At 39.2% G+C, this 18000-nt stretch overlaps 1 protein-coding gene across 1 annotated transcript; it reads left to right on the forward strand.

The window, feature by feature from the left end:
* Window positions 1-3393: 3393 nt before the first annotated feature.
* LOC149936192 (zinc finger MYM-type protein 1-like) lies at window positions 3394-3897 on the forward strand. The gene has a single exon (XM_090153649.1). It carries the CDS (start codon window positions 3394-3396, stop codon window positions 3895-3897), a length of 504 nt encoding a protein of 167 aa, XP_090009775.1.
* Window positions 3898-18000: the final 14103 nt, after the last annotated feature.

The following is an 18000-nucleotide window of genomic DNA, read 5'->3' on the forward strand; positions in this document are numbered from 1 at the left end:
CTTCCGACGGCAGCAGGTGCTAAAGCATCTAGCCAATGAAAAACGTACACAAGAAAATCCACGACTTTTGACGGGTTGCGTTCTCCTTGTGTGGGGTGTTGTGTTTGTTGCTCCTAGGTGACAGCATGGACCAAGGATCTAAGAGGACTCACAGTTAATTCACCCGATAATTCTTTACCATCTTGGGCGTGGCCTATGTAACATCGGAAAGTTTACTGAGGAACGCCAGCCACTTTGTAGCACCTCAAGAATTCTGTTCAACTATCACAGCGTAGGCGACAGGACGCGCGAGCAAAGATATTATACCCTCGTACCCTAGATTCGAAATCAAAAAGCTTTCGGATTGATGGTTTTGTAACAAATCGTGACCTCCAAAATGTCGCTGTATTGTCCTATGACGGCCAGCTTTGATGACGCGCTGTGGCGTGAACAGCAAACCGTCATCAAAGTTGGCCGTTATAGGACTATGGCAGCGACCGATGGAGGCCGACATTTTTAGGAAGATGACCACTGGAAGAGTGAAAGAGCCAGTTATGTTTCCTAACCATGTTGCATGCCCGTGGAGCAGAAATGGAAGCCGATAAGGAACAAAACAATGTTCCTTGACCTCTAGTTTAGCCAGGTGGTCTCGCACAAGTGAATGATAAAATTCCGGGGTATCCGCTGCACCACATGGAGCAAGGGTGTGAAGATCCACAAGAGCTCAACGAACTCTAAGCGGTGGAAGTGCTGCGTCAGCATCCATCAGGACACCGGCGAGGATGACTCTTAGGGCAGCGTCAAGTCTTTGGGCAGCGTTTTGGACTTTATCCAACGTGGCGAGCAGAGAGGAAGTTGCGTACGCATACAGGGGGCTTGTATAGTCACCCCTGGAGCGGATTAAATGACTGTACTGGCTCCCTAGAGGGTCGACGTGTGTTTTCCATGTGAAACGGTCGGTGAAAATGCCACCTAGGTACCGGTATGATCGGACTTTGTTAAGGGGAGTGCCTCCGAGACTGAGAGTGAAATCTCCCGGGGTAGTAGCCATTTGGGATTATAGGATTTATTGATACATCAGTCACTGGAAGTTGAGGCCCCAGTGGGGACCGTACTCATAATTGTTGTCGAGCGAAAGCTTTATTTCACCGTATATAACACGAAGAGCGGGATCACAGGCCCAGGCCGCGAAATCGTTTGCATGTTCACCTTGTTCCACCTTGCTCAGGCACATTTTTGGGATACCGTCCACCATTACCGTGAAGAGGATTAGGCTGATAAAGCTGCCCCGAGAAACACCTCTCGAAACGAGATCAGTGGCGGATCTAGGGGTAGGCAAGGTAGGCTACAGCCTACCCGTCATTTTCTAGGGGGCCCCACCGCCCAAAATCATTTCCATCTACAATACCGTTAAGTGTTTTATGAAAATTTTGTAAAATGGAAATCAAAATTTTAGCTTATAAAAAAAAATCAAATTAAATTTATCAGAACGTTTTTTAACGTGCAGAGTGTAACGCGACGGGCCGGGACTATTTGTGTTAACCCCCTTTCTAGCCTTTGGCTTTCGCTGCCAGGTGCAAAGAACACGCGGAAGGGACCAAATATTTTTGAAAGAGAAATATTCATGGAAATGTTTCCCCCGATATAGAATAGAAGAAGGGGAGATAAGGATCAAAAGGCGCATAGCGCCACATACAATAGTGCAACTGCCACAAGGTTTGTAGAAGCGCTTATCGCAACTGCCCGGGCCCAACCTGTCCAACTAGAAGAGGGGAGAGCCTGGAGAGGGGGGAACGGTTTGTGTCTTTATAATTTTGGGGTTTTACCCGGTTTTCAACACTTGGCGATATTTCGTGACTCTTTATCTCGACGAGTCGACGATACGGGCCATCTTTCGTTCCACTCTGGTTAAATTTCGTTTTGTGTTACAGAACGAGTTAGTAGTCTTATTTTTTGTCTCTCCAGTCGAGTTTAAAATTTTGGCAAGAGCGGACTTCTACCTCCTCGAGGTTTAAAGAAAACTTTAATGCGCTTGTCTAAAATTTAAACACTTAGATAATATATCTCAAACCAAAAGCCTTTTTAAAGGCTAATTAGTTATTATTTTAAACAGTCTTTTTGAAGACTATTAGTAGCTACTTTTTGAAACAGCCTAAGCTTTTTTCAAGGGTATTAGTAGCGACTAGCTACTTTTTGGAACAGCCTTTTTCAAGGCTATTAGTAGCGACCAGTTACATTTTGAAACAGCCTTTTTAAGGCTATTTGCCCTTTTTTCAAACAGCCTTTTTAGGCTATTTTTACTTTTTCAAACGGCCTTTTCAAGGCTATTTGTAATTTTGTACTTTTTCAAACGGCCTTTTCAAGGCTATTAGAAGTTACTTTTTAAAAAAAGGCCCATTTCAAGGCTATTAAAAGTTACCTTTTAAGACGGTCCTTTATAGGGTTTAAGCTCTGACTTCTCCTAGGGCCTCTACGGGCTTTTCAACTATTTACTCTGGTTAATCATTTTTCGTGGTTGGGGAAAATGTTTTATTTTTTGAAGCCGCTCAGCCCGCTCTTATAAAGTTCATTTGAATGGTTAGTTTTAGTGTGGAGATTAAATATGAAAAGATTTAATAACACTCACGCTTCAGGAGCCGAAAAGCGAAAGAAGAGAAAATTTAGAACAAAAACAAATTGATTCTCAAAAGGATACACTTCGAAAGTTTTTCAAAATTAAAACCAATGAAATTATTGAAGCCCAAGAAAAAGCTACAGAACCAATTAAGTGGGAAAGGAGAATTTGTTGAGGATCAATGTATTTCAAGCGACTCCGAACGAAAACACGAAGAAATAATTAATAAAAGGGCAAATACTATTGGTGAATTCAATGCTTGACAGTCGATTAGCATTTACTGTTTTATTGAGTAACGACAAACCAGCAAAAGATGAAAATAAAGACAAAGCACAGATACCAACAATAAAACCTGTTAAAGATATTAGCTTTAGTAAAGACGATGACCCAGTTCAGCATAAATTTAAAACATTTCCACAAACCGATTTTAATGGGCAAAAAAGAAGTTTCAATTTAAATTGGTATGATAAATTTCCAATGCTAGAATATTCGGTTGAAAACAACAAGGCGTATTGCTTTTTCTGTCGTCATTTTTCTACTACTAAGAATTCTTTGACTAACGGTTATTCAGACTGGAAAAATACAGACATGAGATTTAAAAAACACTTTAGCTCAGATAAATCACCCCACATGTATTGTCAGAGTAAAAATAACGGATCAGTCGCGACGAAAATCGATAATCAAAGAGAAAGCGTTGTTACGCGGAACAAAGTGCGCGGAATCGCGACGTTTTAGCTACGTTGGTTAAAATCGTTATTCTTTGCGCCCAGCAAGATATTGCTTTTCGGGGACATAGGGAAATGAGTGATTCGGACAACAGAGGTAACTTTATCGAACTTTTAGAGATGGTTAAGAAGATGTGCCCTGATTTAAAAAATAAATTAGATAAAATGCCCAATAACGCGAAGTACACTAGTTGTATAATTCAGAATGAATTAATGTCTTTGAGTGGTAACATAATTCAAAAAATGATAAAATCAGAAATTGATTATTCTGGTGGATACTACTCTGTTAATGGGGCCGTTAAAGAAAGGTTCATTGGATTTTTAGACCTACACTCATTTGAAGCCAAATCAATTTCTTCTGGTATAATTAAAATTGTTGAAGAAAGTGGACTTCGCATTAACAACTGCGTTTCTCAAAGTTATGATGATGCGAGTGTTATGACAGGAAATATAAGTGGTGTAAACATACAAATTCAAACCGCTGTTGGTGGCCCTTGTTACGCTCATCGTTTGAATTTAGTTTTAATAGATTGCTGTTCGAAGTTAGGGCCCGTTAGAGAACTTCTTGGAGTTCTTTAAGCAATTTACAACTTTCAGTGCAACTCAGTACTTAGATCCGATTTTTTTTTAGAATCACAAAGTGCTCTCAATTACAAGGATCCCCAGTAGCACACGTAATCCGTTTTTTGGTCGGATTAGGGTCGGACAGTCGGTTGAGAGTCCGAGTCCTATTTTGGGCGTCATACCGACTCACTTCCAACTATCTCTATTTCTTCGATTTCGGTAGCAGTCGGGCCGACCTAATTTTTAGCGGATTTATTCAACATTTTTCCTTGAATAAAAGTTGTTATCAAAATTGGCCTTAATTAGTTATAAGCTCAAATTTTTTTGGGTACTTAAGATTGTTCTAAAGTTTTAAAGTATTTTAAATCCGACAAAAGGCATTGCCCATCATTCTTGAGATGCATGTGAAGTTTAGGGTTGGCCCAACTATCAATAACGTCGGGCCGACAAATATTTTCCTATTTAGCCGTAAAAACCTAAAGAAGCGCTTTAATTTGTAACAAAAAACTGTAGTAGAGCTGCCAGTTCTTTTCAATTTCTGCTTGTACTATAATTTGTAGTGTGTTAGCTATTTGTTATAAATATTAGTTTCCCTTATTTAATATTTATTTTTGTCACCTGTTTGATTTTTAGGTTTAGCTAACAGTACAATTTTTCTTTGAGCTGAGAACCTCGACTGGCAATCCTGCTAACCAAAACTACAACCGTAGCAAAGACTATATAATCCTTCTCGCGACAGTCTTTGGGCTGTAATAAAAATGCGCTGTTACGTTATTTTACCAGCCACGAGGTATATAGAGAGAGATCTGCGTTCTTTCTGAGTTTTTAACGTAAATAAAATTCCTAATACTATTCCTAAAGGTATGTAATACTATTTTTTTTATTAATTATTGTGGTGTAAAATATGTTTATCGCAAAGATTAGAAATTTATTTTTGTTAGAAAGTTACAAGTTTATTAAGCCTACTTTTTAAAACTGCTTTACTCGGCTTACCTAAGCCTTGTACTAGTATAAAATGGATGATAAAAGTAAAAGACCAAACTTCATTACTACAAGCATTCGTTGGACGTTTCTAAAAGGCAAAGGCTTAGATATAAACAGAACCTTCTTAAAAGTATTATGACTGTCATTTATTTAGATAGTGATATAGATTCTGATACTGTTGTGGTACTGTATAAAGATAAAAATATAGGTTTATTAGAAAGCGAATTGAGAAGGGTTGAAGATGACACAGGTGTAGGCAATGAGGGGCTGGAAGGTGTAGGCAATGGTGGTATAGAAGGTGTAAATGATGATAAGTTAGAGGGCATAGAAGATGAGAGGTTAGAATTTGCAGAAAAAATTAGGTTAGAAGATGGTGTTGATATTGCGTGAATAAAAAGCTTGATTTAAAGACCCTAAGCTGAAGGATGCATTAAGTGGCATGAATAAATTACACTGAAATCAATTCAACTTAATAATTTCTGTGTATTTCCAGATGCTGTTAAAGTGTCAACCAATTTAAAAGTTGTCATAGAAATGGATTAAGAATCTTCCATGAAAGTGTGTGCTTTAAACACTCAAAAGATAGAGAAGGAGGTCGTCTAAAATCCCATGGTTTAAACACTGTTGATGCCAACGAAGAACCGGACAAAAGAGATTCCTTTTGCTTCAAATATAGTAGATGTATACACTGGTTAAGTGGTTATTTTGGCCTTTGTAATGGTTTTGTATAAACAATCTTGGATGTATAAAATATCATTATCTTTTAAAGTTGTAGGTACCCAAGAAATTGTTATGGTATCAATTCCGAGCTTTTTTTCATTAAAGGGAAAAATTATTTCGGTATTAAAATTTGTTAATTTACGGGTATAAAAGTTTTATACTACTTGTTGTGATATTCATCTCATATAAAATTGTTTGGATGTTTTCGAATAATTTATTATAATTTATTTTCATTTTTTTTAAGTATCCAAAGTTTGACCTTAAATGGCTATAGTATTCAAAACTAAAATAATTTGGATAAATTTAAAATGTGTGATGGAAAGCTGTAGGTTTTTGTTATCTATTCAGATAACTTTCCGAGTCAAAACTTGAACTGTGATATATGAAAAACATTGTTGATAGAATGATACAGTTTTAGTGCTTAAGCCTTGAAATATACCTACCTAGAAATAAGAAGTATTCGATAACGGAATAGACATACTGTATTAATATCCACTCGGTTACCTTTTTTAATGTTTTTATTAATTACTTATTTTGAACATTGTGATATTGCCTTATTGAATAATTTAAATGCAGCCATTAGTCAATAACAGGGTTCATACGAACCTGGAAAACCTGGAAATATCAGTGAAAAAGATTATTTCCAAAAGAATCAGGAGGATATCAGGGAAATTTTAAATATTTAACGAAAACCTGGATATATCAGGGAAATTCGTTTGAGTCTGGAAGCGCCTCAATAATTATACATATTTTTTCGATTAAACGAAAACATACGGTGCTTTAGCACCTGGAAATATCAGGGAAATTTCCAGGAGAAAACCTGGAAGTATCAGGGAAATTAATTTTCCAAATGTTGTACGAACCCTGAATAAGTATTTGATAATCAAATGTATAATATTTTTTTATCTGTTCGGCTGACTTTTTATACATTTGAAATGACTTTTCTTACTAAACAGTATTTGTGGTAACAAAGTTTTTGTAACTTTTCTTTAGCAATCATACTTTTGTTAAAACATATTGAAGAATTATTGTTTAAATAAATACACTAGTTTGACACATATTTGAAATATGGTACTTTCGTAGTTATCATGTATTTCGAACCCTCGAAATACAGCTGGGAGACTAACTTTATAGGGGTCGGTAATAAAACAATTTTGGTCGGTTATAGGATAGGCCCACTGATCTTCAATGGTCAAATAATGGTCGGCTACATGACTGAAAAATATTAGGGCCGACTGATCTGCAATCGCCATATATTGGTCGGCGACATAACCTAATAATAGTTGGGCCGACTTATATGCAAGCATAATAATAAAGATTGGCAGGATAGTCTTTATAACGGTGGGCCATCAGTTCAGAAATAAGTTGGGCCAACCCCGACGAAGCGACTCACGACCGACCCAAAAAAGTGCAGTCGGGCGTCGGTGACATTTCGACTGGGTAGCCGACTACGATTTGACCAAGCCTACCGACTTTGATCCGACTAAGTGGGCCGACTCAGACCCGACTAAGTCGGCCGACTAATTTCTGTTGACGTTGGCCCGACTAAATTTTGCTACTGGGGATGTACTGAAAATGCCCCAGAGTTGCCATACAAGGTGATCGAGTAAACGAAAAGGGATTAACTACTTCAGAAATAGATGCCGTATTATTAGGTTTAGACAATATTATTGAAAGTGGTAAATCGGAAGAGTCGGCGGAGTGTAGAGGGTACATTTCTCAGTTAGAAAACTTTCAAAACTTGGTACTGTTAATTGCTTTAGATGAGGTTTTAGGAACAACAAATGGTCTTTCGGAATATTTACAAAACTCCAAATTGGCATATTCACGAGCTTTGTGCTAAGCTACAGTTAGTGAACTTAGAGAAATGAGAACTGATACTAAATTTACTGAAATATGGGACGAAGCTTCCAAGCTTGCCAAAACAGTAAATGTTTCAATACCAGATCCAAAGAGTGAATTTGGTCCAAGGAAAAGGGTAGTTAGTAAGAAATTGAAAGAGTTCATAGTTTACGATAGCTTAGGAAACAGGGAAAATGAAAAGCCAGAAATTAAAAAGTACATATTTCGAGATTTTGGATAAATTTAGCGCAAAAATGAATAGAAGGTTGACCGATAACTCTTCTGTATTAAATTATTTATTGGCGTCTGATCCTCAGAGTGTTCAATTTCTAAACGAGGCTGATGTTATAAATTTTTGTAATATTTTTGAGAGATTTCAGTTCAATACTAGAGACATTAAAGATGGAATAAAAGTTGTTAAACGCCTTATGACAACCGAAAACGTTGTATCAACTCAAGAGTATTTTGGCCATCAAGGATGGCTATCCAGAGATTGTGAAGTATTTTAATGTAATTCAGTGTATCCCGGTTTCCAGCGCGGCGTGCGAGAGGAGTTTTAGCACCCTTAACAGAATAAAAACAAACACACGAACGACAATGCGAGAAAATCGTCTTTCAAACCTATCTTTGTTATCTCTTAATAGAGATCTAACCAATATTTTGAAAGATAATCCCTTGAAAGTTGTTGATGAGTTTTCTAAACACAACAGAAGAACCGCTTTTTCTTTTTGAATTTTTTTTAAATAAATTACTTAATTTGTCTCACTTAGCACATTCAACAATTTTATAAATTTAACATTTAGTTTTTAGAATAATATGTGGTTGGGGCCCACTTTTAATATTCTAGCCTACCTCGAAAAAAATCCTGGATACGCCACTGGACGAGATAAGTAGCAGATAGAGCCCCATTGACCCGGACTGGAATGAAAGTCCTCGGCGCTAAAGTTTGTAAAGCAACGCCTGGTGGTGAACACTGCCTAAAGAGTCCTTCCGGTCTAAGAACACCGCTAGACAGTGATTGTTCGAAGCTAAAGCACCTTGCACTGCCATAACAAGGTGGATCACATTGTCCATCGCACGACGACCACGTTGGAATCCCGATTGCTCCACTGGGAGAACAGCGATCCGGTCTAAGAACCAGACCAGCGGCTGGTTTCGGCAAAACAGGAACAGTTGATCTCGGTGGAGCTCAAACGGCTGGGTTCGGAGTCAGACTCGAACTGTCTAGGCCCTTCTCCGTCTCCCCTATATATAGCGGGAGCGGGAACGTCGGGGAAGCTGTTGCAGCTCAATCCGCTATTGTTTAGAGCGTGAACGACTGGGAGACCAGCTTGAGGGCGGAAGGCTTGGAAGCTGTCGCAGCACAATCCGATCGTTACAATATGTCGTGGTAAGAACTAGGTGGCATCTGCTGAGGGCTTCCCAGGCTTCAGTATGGGTTAAAAATGGCGTTTTTCAACCTAGGTGGCATGACTCCCTCCACTCAAAGACTGTTTATAGCGCTAATAGTGCCGTTCGAAAAGCCGGAATCGAGTTCTTTTTAATGCGATTGGAGACGTTATTCTTCCCCGGGGAGGTGTGGCGAAGGCCGGAGAGGACCTCGTATAACTCCGATTCCGAGAAAGGGACACTTTATCGTACCAGCGGCCGCTCTAGAAGAGGTTACAGCTGATAAGGATCGGCCCTACCGAGTGTTGGTTGATGATGGATATCCGTGCCAGCTCGGTGCCAGCGGATTGGGCGAGGCACCGAGATGTGTGCGTAGTTCGAGTTGAACTTAAAGACAAATCTATGTACGGAACCCATTGTTATTGAATTTGATAGAGATTCGAAGCTTTTAGTGCTTTAAATATTTTTTATGTAGACCAAGAAATTAATTGAGCGGTTAAACTTAAGTACCCAGGAGATGGCGTTGTATATTCCTTTTTAGTTGAAAATAAGATTTTAGTAAAATAGAAGGTTTCTTGGTAAGATGCAGTATATTTTTCTCTCGGAGTTGAGGCTCCGGCTTTTCGACGGGGGTCAAGGGTGTGTAGAAAGAGGGAAGATAACCCGGTTGGAAGTCTTTTGTAATCGCGTCTGCCAGGTCTTTTACTTTGACTTTACTTTACGAAAATATTTCATTTTTGGAAAATAAGACATTTTTTAAAACATCCTTCCAATACAACTAAAACCTACCTAAGTAATATATAACCCCTCAGCGTCTCCGTGGTAACATTTTGGACCAAATCCATGCCACCCATGTTAGCACGAGAGAAACTCAACGTCTATTGGCCTTCCATGTCTGCCGATATCACAAACTACATTCGTCAATGTACTATCTGTCGTAGGCACCTTTGCCACGGCACCCTAACGCTACCATGGGAAACCGTTGGCGCCGACTTCTGCCATGTGCAATAAAAAACATCGTAATCCTCGTTGATTAAGTTCATTTAACTCTCCAACTCAACAAATACTGTCCCGCGAAACGGTAGGTTATGGAAAGCGGATTTGGATCTATTTATTCTACCTCATTAAACGTGGCTTCCTGCCCGCATTATCGTCCTGGCCAAAGAACCCCACTCATACGTTATACGGACCAGCGAAGGTCGCGCTTTCCGCCGGACGCGATTCCATCTACAACCAAGTTCTACCATCTCAGACGGTTCCTTGACGGATTCCATTTCACCACCATTTGAACCACCATACCTAGATAACTCTCACGCCAACCAGTCCTCACATCCAACTACCACAATGGCGCAATATTCAATAAGACACTCGCCACCACCACATCCATCCACCACTATGGCGTCGTCTTCAGCACGGCCAACTTTGACAGTCACGAAATAGTGGCCAACCCATTCGCCTAAATTCCATGAACAAGGATTTTCCCGCTATAAACCATGCTATAAACTAATGGAGTTCAGCGCCACGCTCGTTTTTATATTGGCTTCAATGATCATGATTTTGGGTTCACACAGTTAGCTCCAAGCACAACCATAACCAGGAAAGTAAGACAAAAAATAGTATCAATAATATTAGCTATAAAATACAAACTGAAATGGAAAGAAGTTAATATTGAAAATGTTTCTTTAAAAGCCCTTTAACCGCTTTAAAAATTGCACTACGATAAAACAATATGGCACAGGCCATAATAGTAGTCTCATTCCCAAACGGTAAGAGATAAATCAAATGCCCCATATTCATATGATTATCGAAGTAAGGCACTGTCAATTTATTGGTTATTGAGTGCCGTTGAGTAGAGATGGACGTTTCGCGGCGACCCATTCGGAGACTAATCAACAACAATTTCGACTGAATGTTTGAGTGTGTTTGGTCGGAGGTAGAGTTATCGGCCCATTTTCCCCTCCCAATCTTTTTAATGGACAAAATTACATGGCACTCTGGCAGATCGAAGTAGCAGACGCGTTCGACGACATTCCACTGGAAACTTACAGACAAATATGGTACCAACATGACGGTGCAACAACCCATCAACCTCGATGTTTTGTGGAGCCTCTTAACAAGGAGTTGAATTTGCATTTGATTGGTAGAAACGGTCCCGTACGATGGCCTCCGCGGTCTCCAGATCTAAGCCCGATAGACTTTCACTTATGGGGTTTCATCAAAGAAAGAGTTTACGAGACGCCCGTTGCGAGCACAGATGATTATTGCAGCCTTCGCACTTCTCACTCCTGATATGATCGCCGGCTCGTTTCGAGAAATGCTCTATCGTGCCGAAACATCCATCGTGGACAACCTTACACGTAAATGTTCTGATATTATTGTACGAATAAACTTTAAAATGAACCTATTTTAAGAAATATTTTAAATTTGCGCTCAAAACTTGATATTGCCTCATATGGATAACTTGTTTTTTTCATCACCTCGTATCTTTGTGAAAAATTAGTCTTTTTCAATGTACATCTTTCACATTAGAATTTGATTTGACAAGCACCTTCCCGCTATTTTTTTTCTTCAAAAACGTTAAAAATGTTCCATAATACCATATGTAACATAATTACTCATAAGTATGCCACTGTACCTTTATTCCAATAAAAAATCTTCACTAACGGTTTGTTTCACCACGAACCAGTAAAAAGGTGGACTACGTTAGATTTTAACCTTTTTATTCATCCTAGTAATTTTGGGAGTCACACTATTGGCTAGTAACATATTTATTTAAGCCAATGGGAAACCTCGAAATTGAGAAGGAATTTTTTGCATCGGAATTTTAGTCAGCCCAATGTAGCTTTATTGAAATTTATAAACTCGCTCGGTTTGTGCGGATGAAGTTAAATTATGAGTAATTTAGAAAAATAAAAGGTTGGGGAAAATGATCAATAAGTGATCGCTTTCCGAAAATGGAAAAAGTCGTTGAAGTGCAATATTCCACCAGCGTTATGTAAGGTTTTTAAGGAAATTTTAATGAATCGTGAGTATTCATAGTTTGCACCGAAGGGAGGGGCCTATGGTCTCCAAGGAAACTGGGAGGGCGATCAAAAATTCAAACCATTTCGCGCGTAGCTACTAAATAGGTAGCCATTTTGTTGGTAATCTCGTCAAAGCTACAAAACGTATTAGATTTATGCTTTAAAATTTTAAATGGGCCCTAAACAAAGCCAGATAAGATTCTAAGGCCGGGTTATTTAAATAAAATATCAAATTACGACAGAAATATCTACGAAAAGAAGTTAACAAAGCTTATCAAAGTTAGGCCTTTGCGGTCATCCTTTTTACAATTACCTTCACTATCGAATAAAATAAACAATTTTCGCTCTCCCTTGGTAATTGAACTACTCGAACAATTTTTAACCAGGCGGATAACCATTTTTAACGTGAAAATAATTCCTTAATCATTTGAAAATAATTAAAATCCGCAAACAGACGATTGAAACTGTTAACCCTCCCGTTTTACTAAGAAATCTACACCTTCAAAATGGCGGCAAAGAACCGTTCATTCTTGCTCAAATTAAATATTTATTCTTGGTTCTTATATCCATACTTGGAACTGCGTCATTGATGACGTAGGGATGCAAACTATGTATTGTTTTTTTTTTTTTTTTTTTTATTCAAGGAAGAAAGGGCTGATTGAGTCTGAGAAGACCGCGAGCCCGGCGAAACACCATCTGATTAATCAGGGCGAGATATGTGTAACGGCCACGCCAACGGGGGGATACGTGGGGACAGGGGTGGGGACACCCGTGGCGGAAGTATTCCGACCACCCGTTGGGGAATTGGTAGTCGTCCTCACACGACCATCCACAAACTCTGCCTCCCGGACGCCTGGGATTACAGGAGTGAGCCACTACACCCGGCATATGTATTGATTGTTCACAGAATTATTCCTAGCCCTTGCTCAAAGATATTAATTCACCAAGGCGGGGGGAAGATGGCGACAAAATGCGAGTCGTGGCCTTATCGTGGAGTGAATTAAATCCGAGAGAGGGGGTTACATACAGGGGAAAGAAAAAAATAAAAAAGACGGGGAGATTCGAATTCAGAATGGAAACCCTTTGTCGTTAATCAATCACAAAATCTTTATTTAACACTCAAATTTATAAATAACACTAAAATATCGGTTCATATATCCCTACTCTCAGGCATCTTGGGCTCGAAGGACGGAGGGAACAGAAATTAATATACACTTACACTAAATAATAAACACTACAATTAAACTACTACAATTAGATATTCGACAATTACACAATAGCAATGTTAACTCACAATAAAACTAAACAAAAATGGCTACAACAAGGGTACTAAAAAATATATTCCGAACTGTATAAATACACGAAGCAAAATAAACTCTCAACCTCGAGGGGGCTTGCTTTACACCTTTTTCTCGAACAACAGCGTGGGGTTAAACTTTCTTCCTAAAACTTTTTCTCTACTTTCACTGGCTACTTCGTATTTCGACCCTGGGTACTCTACAATGGGAGGGGGGGGGGGGGTTATGATGGAAATTCTACTCATCATCTATTTCGGTGTCCTCCGCTACGTTGTCGTCTCTCCGTTTACGGGTTTTCTCGTTCCTCGGTTTACGTAAGATGCCCGACACACGCACTTCACAGAACGGGACGTCTTTGGGGGATGCTTGTTTACGCGTTTCTTTATTCACACTTTTCTTTAATTCTCTTTATTTACTCGTCTACGGTTTGGCGGCCGGATTGCGGGTTTCTTCCTATATTATTTTACTTCACAAGCTGACGGGGGCGTAGGTACTTCGGGCTTCAGTCTGAAATGTCCGGCTAGGCTAGGGAATCGGTCTCGGTCATCTGGTTTTCTTCCCTCGGTACGTCTAGATTTTGGGTGATCAACAGGTGATTCGAGGGTGCTGAGGGCATTACGCTTCCCGGATTCAATACTGCTCGGCTTATACTCTTCCGGTCTGAATGTCCTGGCTGTGGGTCATCTAGGCAATCATGGAGGGTTGTTCCGATCATGTGGTTTGCATTGAGGGTTAATTAATATTTAAGCGCGACTTCATCGCACATTATTTTATATTTATTTCGACATGGTTTCTCCGGATAATGCAGGTGGACTTCCTTCCTGGTAAAAGTTGAGTTCTGTCGAGTTCTGCCAAAAGCAGAGTTCTCTCCAGTTCTCTACCGTTCTGACCGTTCTGTCCGTTCTGTCGAGGTCTGCCAAAAGCAGAGTTCTGTACCGTTCTGTCCAGGTCTGCCAAAAGCAGAGTTCTGTCTTTTTGGGGCTCTGTCTCTTGGTTTTGTTCCAAGGATTGTAGGCGGAGTTGAAACAAAAGTAATTAGTGACCTCCCTTCTTGGTGCCCCTAAGACTCGTGTCCTATGATGGTACTGATGACGTCGTCTGATCCACGAAAGGTCGCTCGGGGTTGCAGGGGGGGGGGGGATGCCAGAGAGTCTCGATGTTCCCGATTTTCTGTCTCCAAGCGGAAACGTCCGGGCGCCCCCTTGACCCTGTGGCGACGGCCTTGGAAAACGAGCGCTTTTGTTGGGTTATCGCTACCTGGTAATTAATATGAAGCCTGTGGACTTGAAATGATTTCATGGGATCGCTGTGAGCTGAGGGAGCTTACTGGTTTAGTTCGGAAAGTTTTAGGGAAAATCTGGGCTGGGAAAGTTCGCTGAATGTATTGCACCATGGTCTTGTGACCGAGAGAAAAACACTTTAATTAGCGAGAGATTAATTTTAGTATTGCTGAAGGCAGGGATTTAGTTTATAATTTATATTGAGATAATGGTTTAATTAATTATCTTAATTTTATATTTTATCGTGGGGTTTGATCGAGTTCTATAAAGCTTATAAACAATAATTAATTTGTATGTATGGTTCAAAAGTTATTTAAGTGTTTAGTTTATCATTAAATTAATTTTATATTTTAACACTGGGATTAGTTTCATTAAATAGAGCTCGGAATTCTAAGATATTTGATGTAGGGGGCTTTAAGAATACTTAACAAGAACTGTAAATTTAGAGGGTCAAGAGTGCGGGGAAAACGTAATAACAAAAGTAAATAAAACACAGAAAAAAAAATGCAAGTATGCGGGGAGGAAAGTGATCCTGAAGGGTTACAGTTATTAAAACCCATATATAAAGCTTAGAAGAGTTAGGCCTAGGCTCAAAAGAATCTGCAAAGACTCCAATCTTGTAGATGCGCCAGAAAAGCTCAACTTGAATTTCAACTACCAATAAACCTGCTTCTTTTATTTGACAATGCAAATTTATTTTAGAACGTGAGTCTCCGAGAATTTCTTTAATTTGCAAATTAATTACATTAACAGAAGTTGACACTATATTGTAGTTCTTTTTAGCACCTTAGCCTTGGTTGTTCAAACCGGTTTTTTACGAAAATAATGGCCGTCGGTTTATCAGACCACGGCTAACTTCGATCACGCGTACAGCGCGGTACGCGTGATCGAAGTTGGCCGTGGTCAGACGTAGAGCTAATTATACGACGGCATTATCGGCCTTTGAGATTCGATGACGTCAAATATGACATCAAATATGACGTCAAATATTACGTAGGGTACGGATGACGCAATATCTGTGAAACAAACCGTTAGTGAAGAAATAGAGCTAGTGGCATACTTATGAGTAATTATGTTACATATGATAATACCCTACAAATTTCGTAACTCTAAAGCCCCATTTTCATGCGCGCTGGAAGCGGATAAAAAATCGTCAAAATTCGCTTCCGCCACTCGCAAGCGTGAAAATAAAGCTAAAATATCTGTTTGAAACAGATCGACGCAGAAAGTGAAAAAGTGTATAGCTGAAGCGGATTATGACGATTTTACCCGCTACCAGCGAACATGAAAATGAGGCTTAACTCCTGTACTTTTTGAGAAAAATGCCCAGTCATAAAAAAAAAACACGCTGTATATCACTTGCAATGTTTGCCACACGGTTTCAGAGAAATCAAATAAACAATTTTACGGGCTCCTGATTAGTTTTGCGCCTTTCCTATCGGTTCAGTGCCGTAACCATAGGCAGGTGCGGCCGCATAGGGCCCAGAAGCCAAGGGGGGAGGGGGGCAATAAACGAGGTTAAAAAAAAGTGTAAAATTCTTTTACGCCGAGATTATTTAGAAATAAGTAAGCCCCCTCATTTTTATTATTCTTAAAGCTTAATATGGCGAGTCACCGTATACATTTCAATTTCTTTGTCCATTTGAAAAATGTCTTTTATTTTAAGATAATTTAAAAGTTTTAAAATGCTAGTTCAATTGTTTTGGCCGCCTTTCAAATAACAAATTAAGCCGTCACTGAAAATCCTATAGTAGCAGGGAATGAAGCTAAAGGTTTTGAAACAAAATTGAAAATTCAAACATTGTCAAATATTTGAAAGGGAATATAACCTCAACGCGTTATTTATAGAAGACACCGTCACAATTTTAACAAGAATTCACGTAGTATCGCCAAAATATCGAAACCCATATGAGGAAGCGGGCAATGTTGTAAATGTTTGTGTTCCACACCAAATACCTGAGGTTCTATTCCCTTTAAAGCGATCAATTACATATCATGTAATTTACGACTCGCAATGTTCAGGTAACACAGCTCTGCATTAGACATAATTATTGATTATTTCCTTCGATTCAATTAAACTTCTCTTGATCGTCGTATTTTTTATTGTTTTTATTGCCCGGGTATCCAATTGATTTGTTAGGACAGAGCCTAGGCAGTGGTGTAGCGACCACAGGCCCTTGAAGTTCGAAGGCCCCTATAATTTCAGGTGTATGAGAGAGTGCAGAAAAACTGTAGGTACGCTACTATGCCTAGGACCAGATTTCCGAGAATAAAATTATCTTTGATCTAGTGAAATAATTGAAAATTCGCCTTGAACCCTCACCACATACATAAATAAATCATTGAAATTCAATTTCTACGCGGCTTAGATTTTTCCTATGCTAAAAATTTCGAGGAATTTTATGCAAACTAAATTAACGGAACTGACCGCGGCTATTAAAGTTGAACGCTGTTGTTTGAATTTTGGAGGTTCCCCCATTTCTATGGGTTCCCCAAGATGCAGGTCACTCTATTTTAAATCATGATTTAAGATTTAATAATGTATTAATAACTTTTAAAGTTTGTACAGCCAAAGCTAATGATTTGATTTTAACTATTAGCGTTTTCCATTTGACTGCTCTCGAGCACTCTAGACCACTCTGATCAACATTTTATGTTCCATTAGAGTGCTCGGATCTGCTCCGATCAAGTTTCGCGTGTTCCATTTCACGCTCTCGATTGCTCCGAGATCGCTCAAAACCGATCTGCCGATTTCGACAGATCAACTGATCGAGATCGATAACGGAGAAAATTTTCGCGTGTTCCTTTTAGATGTTTTGGCAAAATGGCAGACCAAGACACGAAAATTCAAATTACAAGCAGACGAAAAACAACAAAGCGCGGGAATATGTTCATGGAATGTTCCATTTGCTTTTTTACTCTTGTCGATTGGGGCGAGATCTATGACGTCAGAGACAGATTCAGAGCGAATCTTGAGCAATAAAATGGAAAACGCTATAAATTTAATCATGATTTAGTCATGTGAGGGTGTCCTAATAATCAAGGAAGTGATCAGCTCTTCGGGTTTCCCTTTGGAAATAGTTCTCAAAAGGTACGAAAATGCCAAGAGGAATTATTGAATTTTTATCCAGATTTTTGAAAACGTCGGTGTGGCCCTTGAAAATTAATTATGAATATTATTTAAGCCTAAAACCTCACTCGCTCGGCCAATTTGAATTTATAGACGGCAAATGACCTGGAACTCGGCTAAAAATTACATTACAATTTAAAATGTGTATGCATAAAACCACCTTTATTAACACCGTCGAACATCACGCCCACAAACTTGTACCATAAAATTTCAGTTCTTAATTATTTTCCATGCACAATTCGTTCTGTGTTTGTCCAAAGAATATAAAGCTCCAGGAATGGAAGGTGTAGCTCCGTGACCTCCGTCTAGTGGAACTTTTGCGCCTCTCGTTTTTAAAGAGAGACCGGGTTGCGGTAACCGTTTCCGGTTACTCTGATTTGCTTTGCCGGAAATTTCTAGCGCAGCCAAAACACGCGGCCAATAATATCAATCCTTCCATTCCTGGGGCTTTA

Source organism: Leiobunum rupestre, chromosome 7, assembly GCF_980474605.1.
Source record: "Leiobunum rupestre chromosome 7, qqLeiRupe1.1.hap1, whole genome shotgun sequence".
Lineage (NCBI taxonomy): Eukaryota > Metazoa > Arthropoda > Arachnida > Opiliones > Sclerosomatidae > Leiobunum > Leiobunum rupestre.

Excerpts from the sequence above, each read along its gene's own strand:
- LOC149936192 (XM_090153649.1), top strand. The coding sequence starts at position 3,394 with ATGAGTGATTCGGACAACAGAGGTAACTTTATCGAACTTTTAGAGATG.